The sequence below is a fragment of the Bos javanicus genome, chromosome 18 (genome assembly GCF_032452875.1).
Source record: "Bos javanicus breed banteng chromosome 18, ARS-OSU_banteng_1.0, whole genome shotgun sequence".
Lineage (NCBI taxonomy): Eukaryota > Metazoa > Chordata > Mammalia > Artiodactyla > Bovidae > Bos > Bos javanicus.
The window spans coordinates 47,191,958-47,210,527 of record NC_083885.1 but is presented as its reverse complement, the minus strand read 5'-3'; the positions used below and the strand labels follow the sequence as shown (position 1 = coordinate 47,210,527).

At 39.7% G+C, this 18,570-nt stretch overlaps 1 protein-coding gene across 10 annotated transcripts in view; it reads right to left on the bottom strand.

Annotated features, from left to right (window-relative positions):
- Positions 1-18,056, bottom strand: part of ZFP82 (ZFP82 zinc finger protein) — a 61,529-nt gene extending 43,473 nt beyond the window's left edge. The window contains exons 1-5 of one of the 10 annotated variants that reach the window (XM_061386037.1): positions 17,896-18,056; positions 9,688-9,867; positions 7,542-7,614; positions 4,736-4,862; positions 4,335-4,433 (exon numbers count right to left, since the gene is read on the bottom strand). In XM_061386037.1, the coding sequence (XP_061242021.1) occupies positions 4,335-4,433; positions 4,736-4,862; positions 7,542-7,614; positions 9,688-9,719 (331 nt within the window). In that variant the 5' untranslated portion in view covers positions 9,720-9,867; positions 17,896-18,056. Of the gene's footprint in view, positions 1-4,334; positions 4,434-4,735; positions 4,863-7,541; positions 7,615-9,687; positions 9,868-16,974; positions 17,097-17,688; positions 17,866-17,895 lie in introns of those variants that run through there. The other 9 variants (XM_061386027.1, XM_061386029.1, XM_061386028.1 and 6 more) reach the window with 9 other exon arrangements.
- Positions 18,057-18,570: the final 514 nt, after the last annotated feature.

Sequence of the window (18,570 nt, the reverse complement as noted above, 5' to 3'; positions counted from 1 at the left end):
TCCAGGCTGGCGGTGGGCCGAGGGGTGAGGATGCCATCAACGGGGCAGGGTCGGGCCCTCGCCGGCGGGCGCGTCGCGCCTCATCTCCTTCAGCGCGATCCACCGCCTCCACAGCAAATCTCAAAAATGAAGAAAACTTGAAATTATTTGGGAAGTGCAACAACCCAAATGGCCATGGGCACAATTATAAAGGAGGCGATTATGAAGCTCCTTGATCATAAGGATCTGGATCTAGATGTGTCGTATTTTGCAGACATTGTAAGCACAACAGAAAATGTAGCCGTATATATCTGCTTCCTGTGGGAGTTCTTTATAAAGTAAAAGTATATGAAACTGACAATAATATTGTAGTCTATAAAGGAGAATAACTCTTAAGAGATTAATTTCCATCCATATTTGAAGATCTTTATCCCCTTGAACAATTAAGAAGTCATTACCTAACTGTTGCACTTCCACATTGTGTTCTGGAATCATTGTGAGTCCTGTTCTAGACTCAAATCTAATTTAAAACCAAGTTTGTAATGTATTCTGAGTATCATTTAAAGAGTCTTTCATCTATAGATTAAAATCATTTCAGCAAAAAAAAAAAAAAAAAGACAGCAGAGAGGCTTCCCTAGTGGCTCAGTGGTAAAGAATATCTGCCAAAGCAGGAGACACAGGACTGATCCCTGATCCTGGAAGAGCCCACAATGCTGCAGAGCAATGAAGCCTGTGTGCCACAACCACTGAAACCTGCAAGCCCTGGAGCCTGTGCTCTACAAGAAAAGCCACTGCAATGAGAGGCCTGAGCACCGCAACCAGTGGGTAGCCCCCGCTAGCCACAACTGGAGAAAAGCCCGAGCAGCAATGAAGACCCAGCATAGCCAAAAATAAATTTTAAAATTATTTTAAAATATAGCAAAATAATTTTTTTAAAAGAACAAGATATCTATGAAATTTGTAGAGGTCAGTTAATTTTCTAAAATCAGAAACTGTAATAACCACAAAAGAGATGAGTGCAAACACATTAAAGCATACACTTAAAGATGCCAATCCAGGGATTTCCCTGACGGTCCAGGGGTTAAACATCCGCCTTGCAGTACATGGGAAGTCAGGTTTGATCCCTGGTTGGGGAGCTAAGATCCCACATGCCACAGAGCAACTAAGCCCACATGCCAGAACTACTGAGCTGGTGTGCTATAATGGAAGATTCCACAGGATGCAACAAGATTCTGAGTGCAGCAATTAAGACTGGATGCAGCCAAATAAATAAATAAATAAATAAATATTTGTTTAAAAGATGCCAATCCAAATTAAAATTTATGAAGTACAAAACACCCCATGGAAATGGGTATATAATGTTTTTATTTTATAAAGTCCATAAAAATTGACTGAGGAGAATTAGAGAAGTAATAGATAAAAAGTGTAAAATATAGTAGTGAACATGTTAAAGACAGTAGCACCATGAAGGTGAAAATGTCCCTTCTCACTAGTACTCAGTAAAATGACACTGAAACAATCCAATGTACCAAGAAATCAGTGTAAAAGTTATTGGGGATGATAAAGCAGTCAAGTTATGTAAGGGAGACAACGTCCATGTTTTTTAGAATTACATACTGAGGTTATGTACGGGTGAAGTGACAAGAGATCTTGCATTTGAAAATACTTGAATAACAACTGGGGTAGAAGAAGCACCGGCCTCCTGGCTGCTCCCCACACACAGCCAATGCATACCTGCCTGAGGCCCTTCAATGTTTGGCTTCCTCTGGAATGTTCTTCCTAGTAATCACATACAATGATTTACAGCTATACTTCTTCAGGTCTCTGTCCCAATATCAGCTTATTGGAAAGTTTCTTGTACCCTCTCACATAAAATAGCATCTCCACTTCTCCACTTACTCTTTTCAGCACTTACCATTATATATTCATTTATTTGTGTATCTCTCCCTGCAGCTGAGGGTAAACTCTGGGAATAGACATTCTGCATATTCTACTCACTGCTCTAATTTCAAGTGTTGAGAGTAGTGCTGGGCATGCAATAGGTATTCAATATACATATACTGATCTATCAACAGATAAATGGATAAAGATATGATACATACATACAATGGAATATTACTCAGCCATTAAAGAGAACAAAATAATGCTATTTGTAGTATCATGGCTGGACCTGAGGATTATCATACCAAGTGAAGTAAGTCAGACAGAGAAATACAAAATTTCCTATAATATTGCTTATATGTGGAATCTAAAAAAAAAAAAAAATGATACAAATGAACTTATATACAAAACAGAAACAGACTCACAGGCTTAGAGAATGACTTATGATTACCAGGGGGGAAGGATAGGAAGGGGCGATGGACTGGGAGTTTGGGATTGACATGTATACCCTGCTATATTTAAAACAGATAACCAACAAGGACCTACTATACAGCACAGGGAACTCTGCTCAATATTCTGTAATAACCTAAATGGAAAAAGAATTTGAAAAAGATAGATACACATATATGTATAACAGAATCACTTTGCTGTACACATGAAACTAACACAACATTGTTAATCAACTATGCTTCAATGTAAAATAAAAATTTTTTTTTAATTTTTATTTTAACTTTTTTTTTTTTTTAGACTTTACAATATTGTATTAGTTTTCCCAAATATCGAAATGAATCCGCCACAGGTATACCTGTGTTCCCCATCCTGAACCCTCCTCCCTCCTCCCTCCCCATACCCTCCCTCTGGGTCGTCCCAGTGCACCAGCCCCAAGCATCCAGTATCCTGCATCGAACCTGGACTGGCGACTCATTTCATACATGATATTACACATGTTTCAATGCCATTCTCCCAAATCTCCCCACCCTCTCCCTCTCCCACAGAGTCCACAAGACTGATCTATATATCAGTGTCTCTTTTGCTGTCTCGTACACAGGGTTATTGTTACCATCTTTCTAAATTCCATATATATGCGTTAGTATACTGTATTGGTGTTTTTCTTTCTGGCTTACTTCACTCTGTATAATAGGTTCCAGTTTCATCCATCTCATTAGAACTGATTCAAATGTATTCTTTTTAATGGCTGAGTAATACTCCATTGTGTATATGTACCACAACTTTCTTATCCATTCATCTGCTGATGGACATCTAGGTTGCCTCCATGTCCTGGCTATTATAAACAGTGCTGCGATGAACATTGGGGTACACGTGTCTCTTTCCCTTCTGGTTTCCTCAGTGTGTATGCCCAGCAGTGGGATTGCTGGGTCATAAGGCAGTTCTATTTCCAGTTTTTTAAGGAATCTCCACACTGTTCTCCATAGTGGCTGTACTAGTTTGCATTCCCACCAGCAGCGTAAGAGGGTTCCCTTTTCTCCACACCCTCTCCAGCATTTATTGCTTGTAGACTTTTGGATTGCAGCCATTCTGACTGGAAAAATTTCTTAAAAATCACACAAAACATATACTGAATGAAGGAATATGCTGTCTTGTTTTTTTTTTCTTTCTTTTTTTCTTTATCTTTGTTAGCTCTAAGATCTCAATGGAAGCACAGATTCTTTTTTAAGCACTCTAAACTCAATGACATGTATGCTCAAATCTCCCTCTTATGACAGCTATGTGGATCAACTCCTCTTCTACCTCTTTAGCCCCCGCTTTCTGCTGAGCTCCCTATTTTAACCTCTCTCATGCTTCTACATTTTACGAGTTATAAACAGTAAGCTATAAACTCTGAAACTGCTTATTCTTTATTTTTTTTTTCTGGCTGTGCCAGCGGCTTGAGGGATCTTAGTTCCCTGACTTAGTTCCTGTGCCCCCTACAGTGGAAGTGCAGAGTCCTAACCACTGGATTGCCAGGGAATTCCCACTTAACTCGTTTTTTAATCTTTCTGTACCTAGCAGAGTACTTCACACACATTAGAAAATCAGCAAATGTTCATTAAAAGTATGAATGAACCAATGAATGTATCTACTGTATCTTATAAGCTCTAGAGGAAGTGAGTCTTTAATAATGTAGAAAAAAATAGTATTTGAGGAGACAGTGATGCTCTTTGAAGACTAAGTACAAAAGAGGATGAGAAGCTGATAAGGAAGTAGATTCAAATTATGCATAGAAAGAAATATTATTAGAGAAGGTGGAGGAGGGCATCGGCTCATTAGAATAGGGACAGAAGCATAAGAGGAGACGAGGAGGCGGAGTGTGTTAAGTAAGGGGAAAAGGTAAGGTCCTTTGAAAGGTCATGCTGAAAAGGCTTACTTTTTGCACAACAGGCCTAAAGTTTTTAAGGGAAGCTTCCCAGACTGCATTTCAAAGGTGCAATCTCTCCAATGACTGATTGGGTCATCACCTGTCATGCCTCACTTACCTGGCCACTGGTCTCTTGTTAGTTCTCTGTCAACCAACCAGGGCTCCTTCCCTTGCTCCAAGAAGGAGATCACATCTGGTTTAGAAATAGAATGTCCTGCTTATAAAAGAAGTAAGGAGAGGTTTATGTTGAGAATGTCCCAGAATTCAAATCCAGTCCTTTCATTACTAAGAAAGAGTCAAAGGAAGATACATCAGATTTATGAAACATAATAGAGCACTTGAAACTTTCCTCACAACTCAGTGCAGCTTCCTCTTTCTAGCTCTACAAGATTAAAAATATTCCTCTGGGAAAAGGATGTAGATAGAAATGCAAATGGTTACTTGAAAAGTAGGTGAGTATAACACCAGAGGAAGTAGACTTTCTCAGGGCAGAATCTAAATTATTATGGATGTCCTTACCCATTGAAACCAGGTTGCTGTAATTCTCCAACATCACATCTCTGTATAAATCTCTCTGATCATCATTCAGGAATTCCCACTCCTCCTGAGAGAAGTCTATGGACACATCACTGAACATCACTGACTCCTGGAACAACAACCATGTTAAATTTTTAAAAATTAGGTTTGATTAATAAAAACATGTGTTTTTGTGAAGGAAAGAGAGAAGAAAAAAGGAAGAATTGAAAATAGCAAGCACACAGAGTGGAACTGAGTGGGATGCCTCTGGAGGACTGTAAGCACATAAACAGGACTGAATCACTATGCTTCCAAGTCATTCTGTTTCCTCCAGGCAAAACTACCTGTGGATAGTTGGGCACTTCTGTTATCCAGCTAAGTCTGGGGAGGTATAAAATCCAGCCAAGGTGAGCTTCCCAATTCAATGAAGTAGTATATACAAACACTTTGCAAATGCTATGTTATGAATACATGTGAGTTTCTTTTCCAAAACAGCTAAGAGTATAATTTCAGAATAAGGGAAAAGAGAAGACATTAAAAGCATCCAGAGGAGAGCAGGCTGGATAAAAGCCATCAAGAATCACAGAGGCAATGGGGTTCTTAAGAAAACCACTAAAAATAAGAAATGGTAAGAACAATTCTTCAACATGCTGATGAAGAAATTCTGGGGACTTCCCTGGCAGTCCAATGGTTAAGACTCCATGCTCCCAACGCCCCCCAGAACCAGGAAGCAGAAGTTCTATCCTCGGTTGGGGCACCAAATCTCACAGGCTGCCATGGCACGCCCCTCCACCCAAAAGAAAAGAAATTCTGACCTAGAATTCCATAACCAAATCGTCATTCTGTTGTAACAACTGAAAAAAGAAACTTCCAGACATGAAAAGACTCAAGCACAATTTCTCAGGAAACTATCAGAGGTTGTGCTCCACCAAAATCAGAGAGTAAACCAGAGAAGAGGAAGACATGAGATTCAATAAATATGTAAATTAGCACAGGAAAACAGAGAAGGAAAATCCCAGGGAAAAAAGGGGAAGTCTTTGAGAAACAGCCTAGAGAGCAACAGACAAAATGGGAGCAGGGTGAAAAAGGGAACAGGGATGGAAGTTTCCATGTTCAAAGGAACTGATGTATTTGATCAGACGGAAAACATACTGACTTGCATGTGGCAGTGATTTGGAGATTTTGGATATAAATACATGGACAACTAAGCAAATGAGGGGAAAAAGCAATTAACCCCAGGAAAAATGAAAGGCTGTAACAGAATAAAGCCATGATCTGGCTCAGCAGTGAGGGATACTTGCAGTTGTGACAATGTGTACACTATCAATTTAACCAAAAATTGTGATATAATAACAGGATCAGAGGAAATGAAGGGTGCAATATATGAGTATAATGTCCTTTCCATTCTGCAGTAAGTCAAAAGATAATGAGTAAAACTGATAATCAATATTCAAGAATTGAAGGCAGCTTTGGGAATGGAACTGGTAGAGGGGCCAGAATGAAAAAGCCCTACTTTATTCGTGAACATGTACAAAATAACTTTAAAAAATATTTTATCTTAGAAAATTAAATTTGCATATAATCCAAGACTGATCCATTCCAATGTCACACTATTATAAACTATATAATAAGAGTTATTTCTTGTTAAACAAATTCTTTTTATAAGCATTTTTTTTTCACTGAATGTTTTGTAATATGGAAATAAATGACTTCTCCTTTGCTTTCGGACATTGAGGCTGTAAAAGTGATCTTTAAAGACCTTCCCAACGTTAGTCCAATTTTACCTAAAACTGCCCATTGCTCGATGTAAATACCCGTTGTTCCTAAGCTACAGGAAATTGACAGAGCATGATCTAGCTTCACACAATGGCATTACTGAAGTCTATTTATCACGGATGATCTCTCGGGGTGTCAGAGTTTTACATAAGACTTTTATAACCACCAGTCATACCCCCAAACCTGAAGGGCTCATACATTAAGAGACCTTTCTGTGTATTAAGAATGACATCAAACAAAACCATCCCGTAAATTTTCTTCCTGGAAAATCTAGGTCTGTGGAAATGATAGGAGTTTTCCCTATGAGGTGCCTAATTATCCTACTCACCTCCATCCCATCAATCACTGTCAAAGAAAATTAGATTCATTAACTAATGGAAAACACATTTCTGTTCTGCCAAGATTTCTGACACAAATCTGACAGAAGATGGTGAAAGACTTATTAACTGAGATTGTAAACGTTATTTAAAAGAAGGAACTGTGGAGGGCACTGGGTTGTTTTAGGAGGAAATAAGGGTCAGGTTCCTGAAGGGGGACCATATTAACCAGTGCAAAAAAATTTTTTCCAAACCTAGTCTCCGTCAGATTGTTTTTACATTATGCAATTCACAGTATGTGGGAACAAATCAGGATTTATGCTGAAATCCGTAAGCAATTTTCTAATGGATTTTAATTTGATTAAGACTTCTTCAGAGAAACTTGGTATCTAACTCTTTAGCCCTTGAACAGTTACCTGTATCTAAGAGTATAAAAGATCTTTAACCAGATATTCTTTCCTTTTTTTTTAATGATTATCTAACCACTTACATGTTTCTATAAATATCCCCACCAAGAGAGCAATTTTTGAATTGGCTTATTAGAGACCTTTTCTTTAGAGCAAGAGTAAGAGAACTTTGACACTGTGTATAACGGAACTGTCTGAAGGCTGCTGTTGTTTTAAAACACCAAAAAGCATCGTGATAAGGAAAGCAAATATTTACATGTACTAGGCGTAAAAATGACTCTATCTGAGCAGAAAGAAACAGCATCTCACCTGAGCCATGGCTTTGATATTTGCAGAAAAGGACCAGTTCTTCTCTGGGCTCCTTTTTTGGAAAGAAGCAGAGCTGGAGAAGACAGAAAGAAGTTATACAAGATGCCACTTGCCTCACAGCTCCCAGTATGATCATTTCCCCTCTGCTTACTTCACACAAACACTGGAGGGATTTGTGAAAAGAATGGGCAAATCTCTAATTACCCCTACTCCAGAAACCTCAGGCTTTGACTACAACAGGACAGATTTGGACCACTTGATATAGCTTAGAGAATATAGCTTGTATGTATACTCAAGCAGATTCTTTACCAGGTGAGCCAGCAGGGAAGCCCTGTATATATACTCATATACACACAAAGATATACTTTTTAAAAATTACAAATTGCAGCATATTGTATACACTGTTATGTTGCTGTTGTTTAGTCACTAAGTCATATCTGACTCTTTTGTGTGCACATGGACTGTACCCCTCCAGCCTCCTCTGCCAATGGGATTTCCCAGGGAATATTAGAGTGGGTTGCCATTTCCTTCTCTAAGGGATCTTCTTGACCCAGGGATTGAATCTGAGTCTCTTGCATTGGCAGGAGGATTCTTTACCATTGAGCCAACAGGAAAGCCCATACACTGTTAAACACATTGCTATTTTTACTTAAAAGTATCTTGGACCAGATCCCAACTAGTACATTCAAAGATACATAATTAATTCTCTTAGCTTACATTGGATTCTATTAAATGGATACACTTTAATTTATTCAACCAATTTGCTGCCAATTATCATTTGGGTCCTTTCCTATCTTTCACTATAACAAACAATGCTATAGTAAATATCCTTGTACATATTAATATATCATTTTACCTGTATATGAATTCTGAATGATTAATTCCTAAAAGCTGGTCATATGCATTTTAATTTGGATATACATTGGTCAAACCGATTTTCAGTGATCTTGGATTGTACAATCAGGTCCCAAGTCCTGACCAAGAAACATTTGATTGATAAACCAGATCCTCTCATCTTGTCTAGTTTGAGAAATCTTTTGGGGTTAATGAATCTTGACTTAAGAAAACTGTAATCCAAAAAAAGCAAACAAAGTAATTTTACAGAATTTATAGTAATTTGGGGAAGATATTAAAATCAGCATAACAACAGAAAGGAAGTAAAATCACAGAAATAACATAGAAATGGACTAAATCCATATCACTGTTGCTTTACAATAGCTTTTGACTATAAGTATAGTAATAAAATTTGTGAAAACTGTATATTCTGTCTATTTCCTTTACTAATAGAAGCCTAAACTGTTTAGGGAGATAACTGAATTTGTGCTGCTGCTGCTGCTAAGTCGCTTCAGTCATGTCCAACTCTGTGCGACCCCATAGATGGCAGCCCACCAGGCTCCCCCATCCCTGGGATTCTCCAGGCAAGAACACTGGAGTGGGTTGCCATTTCCTTCTCCAATGCATCAAAGTGAAAAGTGAAAGCGAAGTTGCTCAGTCGTGTTTGACTCTTCGCAACCCCATGGACTGCAGCCCACCAGGCTCCTCCATCCATGGGACTTTCCAGGCAAGAGTACTGGAGTGGGGTGCCATTGCCTTCTCCGAACTGCATTTGTGACCGATGTCTAAATGCTTAAGAAAATTTGTGTCTGTTTATAGGTTCTAAGAATGTAATAAACTGAACATTATAAAAGTATACAGGGCAGTGAGCATTCCACTATGCATCAAGCTCCTGGATTATCAATTGTCAATAATTTCATGTAAAACTGACCACTCAGGAAATAATTTCATGGTATCACAGTATCAATTATTTAATAGCTACTTTTACCACTACCCCTAGTTACTCACGGCATTCCCCCACAGGTAAACAAATTCCAGACATGAAAACCAAAGTAATCCATAAATGCCTCTTCCTTAAAACCTGAAAGCATTCCTTTAACCTAAGTATTATTATTTACTAAGTTCTTAGTATTTTTCTCAACTGTACAGCCTATTATGTACCAGGTACTGTGCTAGACACTAAAGAATCAACAGTTATCCAGAAAGATTTGAAAAGAATTCCTTCTCCTATACTCCTCACTTTAAGTCCCCTTTTCTAGTCTGTCCTCCTGGCCTTTCCCTGATTATAAAGGGACTTCCTCAGGTGTTGTACCTGTCAAGCAGAATGGGCAGGAAACTTCTCATCTCAATAGCTTCATATAATGCTTGTCACATTCCCAACACTCTTCATCTTTTCCCCTAGATGGTAACCTCCCAGCCTGAATTCTTCCATCTGGAGGATCTGCTCCTCTCTTTTAAAGCCAATGATCTCTGTAGCCAAGACCACAGTATGCTTGCAACACAACCACACAGAGGGAAAAAGCACTGTCAAAAGATAACACTATAGAGAAGAGTCTCGCACTCTAATAAGTAGCTTAAAATTTGTGAGAATTTTGCACTCATCTAAATAATAAAGCTATCTTTTAATCAAAAATGTAATGTTTTAAATTATTTCCAGCATTATCCTGAAAATTTCCTGTATGCTAGGAATTGTACTTGTCTGTTAGTAATAGGGACCTGAAAAGCAGTTTAATTTTTCTTATACAATAAGAAAGCAGAAGTAGTTAGTGACTGGCTTTGGCCCCCATGATTGTTTTAGACACAATATCTCTCATACAATTAAAGATTACCAGACATGCAAGGAGATAAAACAGAAAACAAGCAGAATCAAAGACAATTTAGATACTGGAATAGGCAAACCATTTAAAATATTAATAGCTACAACTAAAATGTTGAAGACAACCAAGGAAAAGACAGGCAAATGGACGGATGATAAGTTGAAGAAACTAAACACAACTGAAATCCATAAAAAGGAATCAAATAGACTATCTATTTCAGCCAATTAAGAAATAAATAAGTTACTGCATGGTTTTGAGAAACCAGGATTACTGAACTCAGACAAGCCAACAAAAAATATTCACGTGAAGTACAAGAGAAAAAAAAAAAAAAACAGCAATGAGTGTAAAAGATATATGGAACAGTTAAAAGATCACCACACATGTAAGTGGAGTTTCAGAGGAGAAAACAGACTGGACAGGAATTAATATTTGAGTAAATTAATTAAAAATCCTAACAAGAGTTTCAAGAAGTTCAGCAAACAGAAGACTAATATACAAGAAGGTAAACAAAACAAACACACAAAAGCAAAACCACAACCAAGCAAATTGTTAGAGTCAAACTGTTGAAAACCAAAGAGAAAGGAGAATAATTCTTGACAGTACTTAAGAGGAATAAAAGACCTATTACCAACAGCCTGATGAAAAAGAGAGGGATAATACAAATGAACAAAATCAGTAATGAAAAGGGAATATCTTTACAGATGCCATTGACATTAAAAAGATAATTTGTTATTTTTGTTTAGTCCTAAGTCATGTCTGACTCTCTGTGATCTCATGGACTATAGCCCACCAGGCTCCTCTGTCCATGGAATTCTCCAGGCAAGAATACTGGAGTCAGTTGCCATTCCCTTCTCCACAGGATCTTCCTGACCCAGGGATCAAAAAGAAAAACCATTTGAGGGACTTCTCTGATGGTCTAGTGGCTAAGACTATCTGCCCAATGCAGGGGGCCTAGGTTTGATCCCTGGTCAGAGAACTAGATCCCACATACCACAACTAAGACCTGGCACAATCAAACAAATAAATAAATATTTAAAAAAAAAAACCATCTGATACTTACTAATTAAAAGGGGAAAAACAGTAATTTTACAAAGGAGAAACCAGGGAGAAATCACTCTAACCAAGTAACCTAAGTTAACACTACTAGTAATGAGATATCATATAGCTTCTGATATGACACATTGAGAAGAAGAAATTATTTCTGTGATCTTTTTGCCAAAAAGGCATAGTCTAAATTTAGCCAAGAGGAAACAGCAGGCAAATTCAAATTTAAAGACACTCAAAAAATAGGCCAAAGAACTAAACAGACATTTCTCCAAAGAAACATACAGATGGCTAACAAATACATGCATGAAAAGATGCTCAACATGACTCATTATCAGAGAAATGCAAATCAAAACCACAATGAGGTACCATTTCACACCAGTCAGAATGGCCACTGTCAAAAAGTCTACACACAATAAATGCTGGAGAGGGTGCGGAGAAACAGGAATCCTCTTACATTGTTGGTGGGAATGCAAACTAGTACATCCACTATGGAGAACAGTGTGGAGAGTCCTTAAAAACCTGGAAATAGAACTGCCATACGACCTAGCAATCCCACTGCTGGGCATACACACTGAGGAAACCAGAACTGAAAAAGACACGTGTACCCCAATGTTCATCACAGCACTATTTACTATAGCCAGGACATGGAAGCAACCTAGATATCCATTGGCAGACAAATGGATAAGAAAGTTGTGGTACATATACACAATGGAATATTACTCAGCCATTAAGAAGAATGCATTTGAATCAGTTCTAATGAGGTGGATGAAACTGGAGGCTATTATATAGAGTGAAGTAAGCCAGAAAGAAAAACACCAATACAGTATACTAACGCATATATATGGAATTTAGAAAGATGGTAACAATGACCCTATATGTGAGACAGCAAAAGAGACACAGATGCAAAGAACAGTCTTTTGGACTCTATGGGAGAAGGTGAGGGTGGGATGATTTGAGAGGGTAGTGTTGAAATGTGTATATTATCATATGTGAAGCAGATCACCGGTCCAGGTTTGATGCATGAGACAGGGTGCTCAGGGCTGCTGCACTGGGATGACCCAGAGGGATGGGATGGGGAGGGAGGTGGGAGGAGGGTTCTGGATGGGGAACACATGTGTGCCCGTGACTGATTCATGTTGATGTTTGGTGAAAACCACTACAATATTGTAAAGTAATCAGCCTCCAGTTAAAATAAATAATTTAACAAAAAAGACATTCAACAAAATAACTGGCCAGTGCTCTTCAAAAGTGTCACGGACATAAAAGATAAGAAGGACAAAAGAACTATGTCAGATGGGAGGAATACTAATAAAACAAGACAACTAAATCAATCTGGGCATTTAGATAGGATTCTTTAACAGAGCAGGGCACTGATAAGACAATTAGCAAAATTTAAATAAAGTCTGTAAATTAGCAAAACTCATGTATCAGGGTAAATCTCCTGGTTCTCCTAATTGTACTGTGGAAACTTGAGTGAAGAGTGTATTGGAATCCTTCGCTGTATGCTTACAATGTAAAAATAAAAAGTTTCTTAAACATGAAAAAAAAAAGGACCAGAGGACACTTTTAAAAACTGTATATCTGAATGGCTAATAAAAATAGGAAAAGATGCTAAATAGCGTAACACATCAGGGAAAACCAAATTAAAAACTGTGATGAAACTGCTATATATCCACCAGAATAGTTAAAAGATTGATAATTTCAAATAACAGACATGATGTAGAGCAACTGAAACTCTCATACATTACTGGATGGAGTGTAAATTGGTACAACATAAGATATTGGTAGTATCAATTAAACATATGCCTGCCCGATGATCTAGGACTTCCCTGATGGCTCAGAGGGTAAAGAATCTGCCTGCAATGTGGGAGACCTGGGTCAGGAAGATTCCCCTGGAGAAGGGAATAGCTAAACACAGCATTATTCCTGCCTGAAGAATTCCATGCACAGAGGAGGCTGGAGGGCTCCAGTCCATGGGGTCACCCAATGATCTAGCAATTCCACTCCTAAATGTTTACTCAAGAGACAAGCATTTATTTATTTTAATGATTATCTAGTTAGCTTAGTTTGTGCTGGATCTTTGCTTCTACGCGGGCTTTTCTCTAGTTGCAGCAAGTGGGAGCTACAGTCTAGTTGCAGTGCACGGTCTTACTGCAATGGCTTTCCTTGCTGCTGAGCACAGCTCTAGGCTGCTTGGGCTTCAGTAGTTGCAGTGCATGGGCTCAGCACTTGGGGCTGCCAGGGTCTTGAGCACAGGCTCTATAGTTGTGGCTTCGCTGCTCTCTGGCATGTGGGATCCTCCTGGTTGTTCTTTAGTTATTCAGTCATGTCTGACTCTTTGTGACTCCATGGACTGTAGCCCTCTAGGTCCCTCTGTCCATGGGATTTGCCAAGGCAAGAATATTGGAGTAGGTTGCCATTTCCTTCTCCACTCAGGATCTTTCCACTCAGGGATTGAACCTGCATCTCCTGCATTGCAGGCAAATTCTTTACCACTGGGCCAACAGGGAAGCCCTAAGAAGAGCATTTATGTGTTCATCAAAACCACAGTAGAATGTTCATAGCAGCAACACAATTTGTAATAGCCACAAACTGGAAACTATTAAATGTCCCTGAACAGTGTAATCAGGGATGAAAATAGGAAGTCAAAAAATACCAGGAGTACAGGCAAGTTTGGCCTTGGAGTACAGAATGAAGCAGGGCAAAGGCTAAGAGTTTTGCCAAGAGAACACACTGGTCATAGCAAACACCCTCTTCCAACAACGTAAGAGAAGACTCTACACATGGACATCACCAGATGGTCAACACCGAAATCAGACAGATTATATTCTTTGCGGCCAAAAATGGAGAAGTTCTATACAGTAAGCAAAAACAAGACCAGGGGCTGACTGTGGCTCAGATCATGAACTCCTTATTGCAAAATTCAGACTTAAATTGAAATTAGGGAAAACCACTAGACCATTCAGGTATGACCTAAATCAAATCCCTTACAATTACACAGTGGAAGTGACAAATAGATTCAAAGGATTAGATCTGCTAGACTGCTTGAAGAACTATGGACGGAGGTTCATGACATCATACAGGAGGCAGTGATCAACCATCCCCCAAAAAAAGTAATGCAAAAAGGCAAAATGGCTGTTTGAGGAGGCCTTACAAATAGCTGAGAAAAGAAGAGAAGCTAAAGGCAAAGGAGAAAAGAAAAAATATACCCATCTAAATGCAGAGTTCCAAAGAATAGCAGGAACTTATCTGCTTCCTCAGTGATCAATGCAAAGAAACAGAGAAAAACAATAGAATGGGAAAGATTAGAGATCTCTTCCAGAAAATTAGAGATGCCAAGGGGACATTTCATGCAAAGATGGTACAATAAAGGACACAAAAAGTACGGACCTAACAGAAGTACAAGATATTAAGAAGAGGTGGCAAGAATACACAGTAGAACCATACAAAAAAGATCTTAACAACCCAGATAACCTTGATGGTGTGTTCACTCACCTAGAGCCAGACATCCTGGAATGTGAAGTCAAATGGGCCTTAGGAAGCATCACTACGAACAAAGCTAGTGGAAGTGAAGAAATTCCAGCTGAGCTATTTCAAATCCTAAAAGATGATGCTGTGAACTCAACAGGCCAGCAAATTTGGAAAACTCAGCAGTGGCCCCAGGACTAGAAAAGGTCAGTTTTCATTCCAATCCCAAAGAAAGGCAATGCCAAAGAATGTTCAAACTACCGCACAATTGCACTCATCTCACACGCTAGCATATTAATGCTCAAAATTCTCCGAGAGGCTTCAACAGGACATAAATTGAGAACTTCCAGATGTTCAAGCTGGATTTAGAAAAGGCAGAGGAACCAGAGATCAAATTGCCAACATCCACTGGATCACAATAATAAGCAAGAGAGTTCCAGAAAAACATCTACCTCTGCTTTATTGACTATACCAAAGTCGTTCACTGTGTAGATAACAACAAACTGTGGAAAATTCTTCAAGAGATGGGAATACCAGACCACTTTACCTGCCTCCTGAGAAATCTGTATGCAGGTCAAGAAGGAACAGAACCAGACATGGAACAACGGACTGGTTCCAAATTGGGAAAGGGGTTCATCAAGGCTGTATATTGTCACCCTGCTTATTTAACTTATATATGCAGAGTACATCATGCAAAATGCCAGGCTGGATGAAGCACAAGCTAGAATCAAGACTGCTGGAAGAAATATCAATAACCTCATATATGCAGATGACACCACCCTTATGGCAGAAAGCGAAGAGGAACTAAAGAGGAGAGTGAAAACGCTGGCTTAAAACTCAACATTCAAAATACTAAGATCATGGCATCTGGTCCCATCACTTCATGGCAAATAGATGGGGAAACAACGGAAACAGTGACAGACTTTCTTTTCTTTGGCTCCAAATCACTGCAGATGGTGACTGCAGCCATGAAATTAAAAGACTTTTGCTCCTTGGAAGAAAAGCTATGACAAACCTAGACAGCATTTTAAAAAGCAGATACATCACTTTGCTGACAAAGGTCCATCTAATCAAAGCTATGATGTTTCCAGTAGTCATGTATGGATATGACAGTTGGACCATAAAGAAAGCTGAGTGCTGAAGAATTGATGCTTTTGAACTGTGGTGCTGAAGAAGACTCTTTTTTTTTTTTTTTTTTTAATATTTATTTTTATTTATTTGGCTGCATAGAGTCTTAGTTGTGGCACATGGGAACCAGTTCCCTGACCAGGGATCGAACCCAGCCCCCCTGTATCGGGAGCACAGAGTCTTAGCCACTGGACCACCAGGGAATTCCCTGAAGAAGACTCTTGAGAATCCCTTGGACTGCAAGGAGATCAAACCAGTCAATCCTAAAGGAAATCAATCCTGAATATGCACTGGAGGGACTGATGCTGAAGCTGAAGCTCCAATAATTTGGCCATCTGATGTGAAAAACTGATTCACTGGAAAAGACCCTGCTTCTGGGAAAGATTGAAGGCAGGAGAAGAAGAGGACGACAGTGGATGGATGGCATCACCAACTCGATGGACATGAGTTTGAGCAGGCTCTGGGAGTTGGTGATGGACAGGGAAGCCTGGCGTCCTGCAGTCCACGGGGTCACAAAGAGTCAGACATGACTGAGTAACTGAACTGAACAGTGGATTCAATAAATTGTAACATACCCCCAAATGTAATGAGAACTAAGTACAATTACACTCAACAACATAGATGAGCTTCATAGAGATAATGTGGAACAAAAGAAACCAGACACAAAGGAATACATGGTATATAAATCCATTTAAATATGAAACTCATGAATGGATCAAATTAATTAATGGTTATAGAATTCTGAATACTGATGTTGGGAGAGGAATATCTGGGAAGGGCATGAGGGAATCTTCTGGGATGCTGGCAAAATTCTTTACGATGATCTAGGAAACTGTTTTATGGCCATATACTTAAGATCTGTGCACTTATTGTATATATTCTATATATCATACTACTACTACTAAGTCACTTCAGTTGTGTCCGACTCTGTGTGACCCCACAGACGGCAGCCCACCAGGCTCCCCCGTCCCTGGGATTCTCCAGGCAAGAACACTGGAGTGGGTTGCCATTTCCTTCTCCACTATATATCATAAAAATGTTAAAAAAAAAAAAAAAAACTATCAGAACCATGTTTTGGTAGGGACATGGAGCAATGAGATGTTTGAAACACTGATGTAAAGTATAAACATGCCACTCACTTTGGTAAATATCTTGGCACTACTGGGAAAGTGGAAGATACATGATAACACTCCTAGAACTCCACTGGTGGGTAAACTCATGCATGGTAACCTATGTAAAAGAATGTTCATGGCAGCACAGTCTATAAAGTAAAAAAACTAGAAATAACACAAATGTCCATCATTACTAGAAGGGATGAATAATAGCAGTTTAATGGATGGAATATCGCAAAGAAAACAAATGAACTACTATTAAAATATAATATGGGTAATTCTCAAAAACACAGTTGTACAAATAAAGTAAGAGATAAAAGACAGTATGGGGCATTCATATAAAGTTTAAAAATAGGGGAAAACTACTGTATAAAGCTTAAAGAGATATATATACATAAGTGAAAAAATTTCATACAGTTTTCCAGTCACACAAACATAATCACACAAATTTAAACCATCAGGGTGTCATACAGCTAAAGATAACCCACAACCCAAACACAGGGCCGCATACCCAGGGTCACATAGCACAATCACACTTTTTGCAAGAAGACAGTCACACCGGCACTGTCACGAGCACTGCACACCTGCAAATAGCCGTACAGTCACAATCACACTCATCACAGATAAAATCACACAGTATCCACAGGTACCCCCACGTGTACTCTGCAGCCCATAGTCGCACAATCACACCCCTCTAAGGGGACAAACGCTATCACATTCACCGAGTCAAAAGCTACTCACATCCCCACATACAATGACGCAAGTGATTACACGCACATGACCAGGACGCATCCCGTCACATCGGCACAGTCACAGGTTCTCAGACAGTTAAGCAAACGGTTATCACTGGAACCTCACACACGCTCACTACCGGAAGAGCCAGACACAATCACGTGGTCATTCATCACTTACACCAACGCAAACACAATCACACAATTTCCAACTCACCTCTTCAGCGAGCGGTACAAGGCCTAAGCTCCGGCCCCGCCCTCTTCTCTGATTCCCCACTTCAGGTCTCCCAAGCTTCCTAAGAAGCTGAACCTTCCACAACAAGATAACACTAGCTGGTGCAGACCTGAGGGTCCCGCCAGCGCGTGACTTTGAGGCTGAACTCACGCGAGAATCACGTTCTTGCCGAGGAGTCCTCTGGGAAGTGTAGTCAGAGACATGCCTGTGGCTGACAAGATGGCTACCGGTCAACCGGATTTCTATCAGAGATCAGCTGCGGCCCCGCCTAAAGGGTTGCATCCCCCTCATCAAACCGCCCACCGGAGGCCTCACAGAGCCTGGCTCAGCCTCGGGCCGTGACTCCCAAGAAAGCCCACTGTGAAACGTTTAAAAATGGATTTTCCTACTATCCCCGGGAGTTGAACAGACTCTGGAAGAAAAAAACTAGATCCCAAGCGGGGAGAAATAGCACAGCCGAGCCTTCTGGGAAATGTAGTTAGGGAGTAGGAAAAGCGAGCGGTGAATGGACCGTTTGAAATTGGTCTTAGCCTGCGCCTGGTCGCACCGTGGAGACTTCTGGGAGTGTCACTGCCCAAGGCGTGCGCAGGCTTCCTGGGTCGCCGTTTTGGCCTTTGTTCGGCCGTGAGTTTGGTTTAGGGGTTCCTCAGTGTAGAG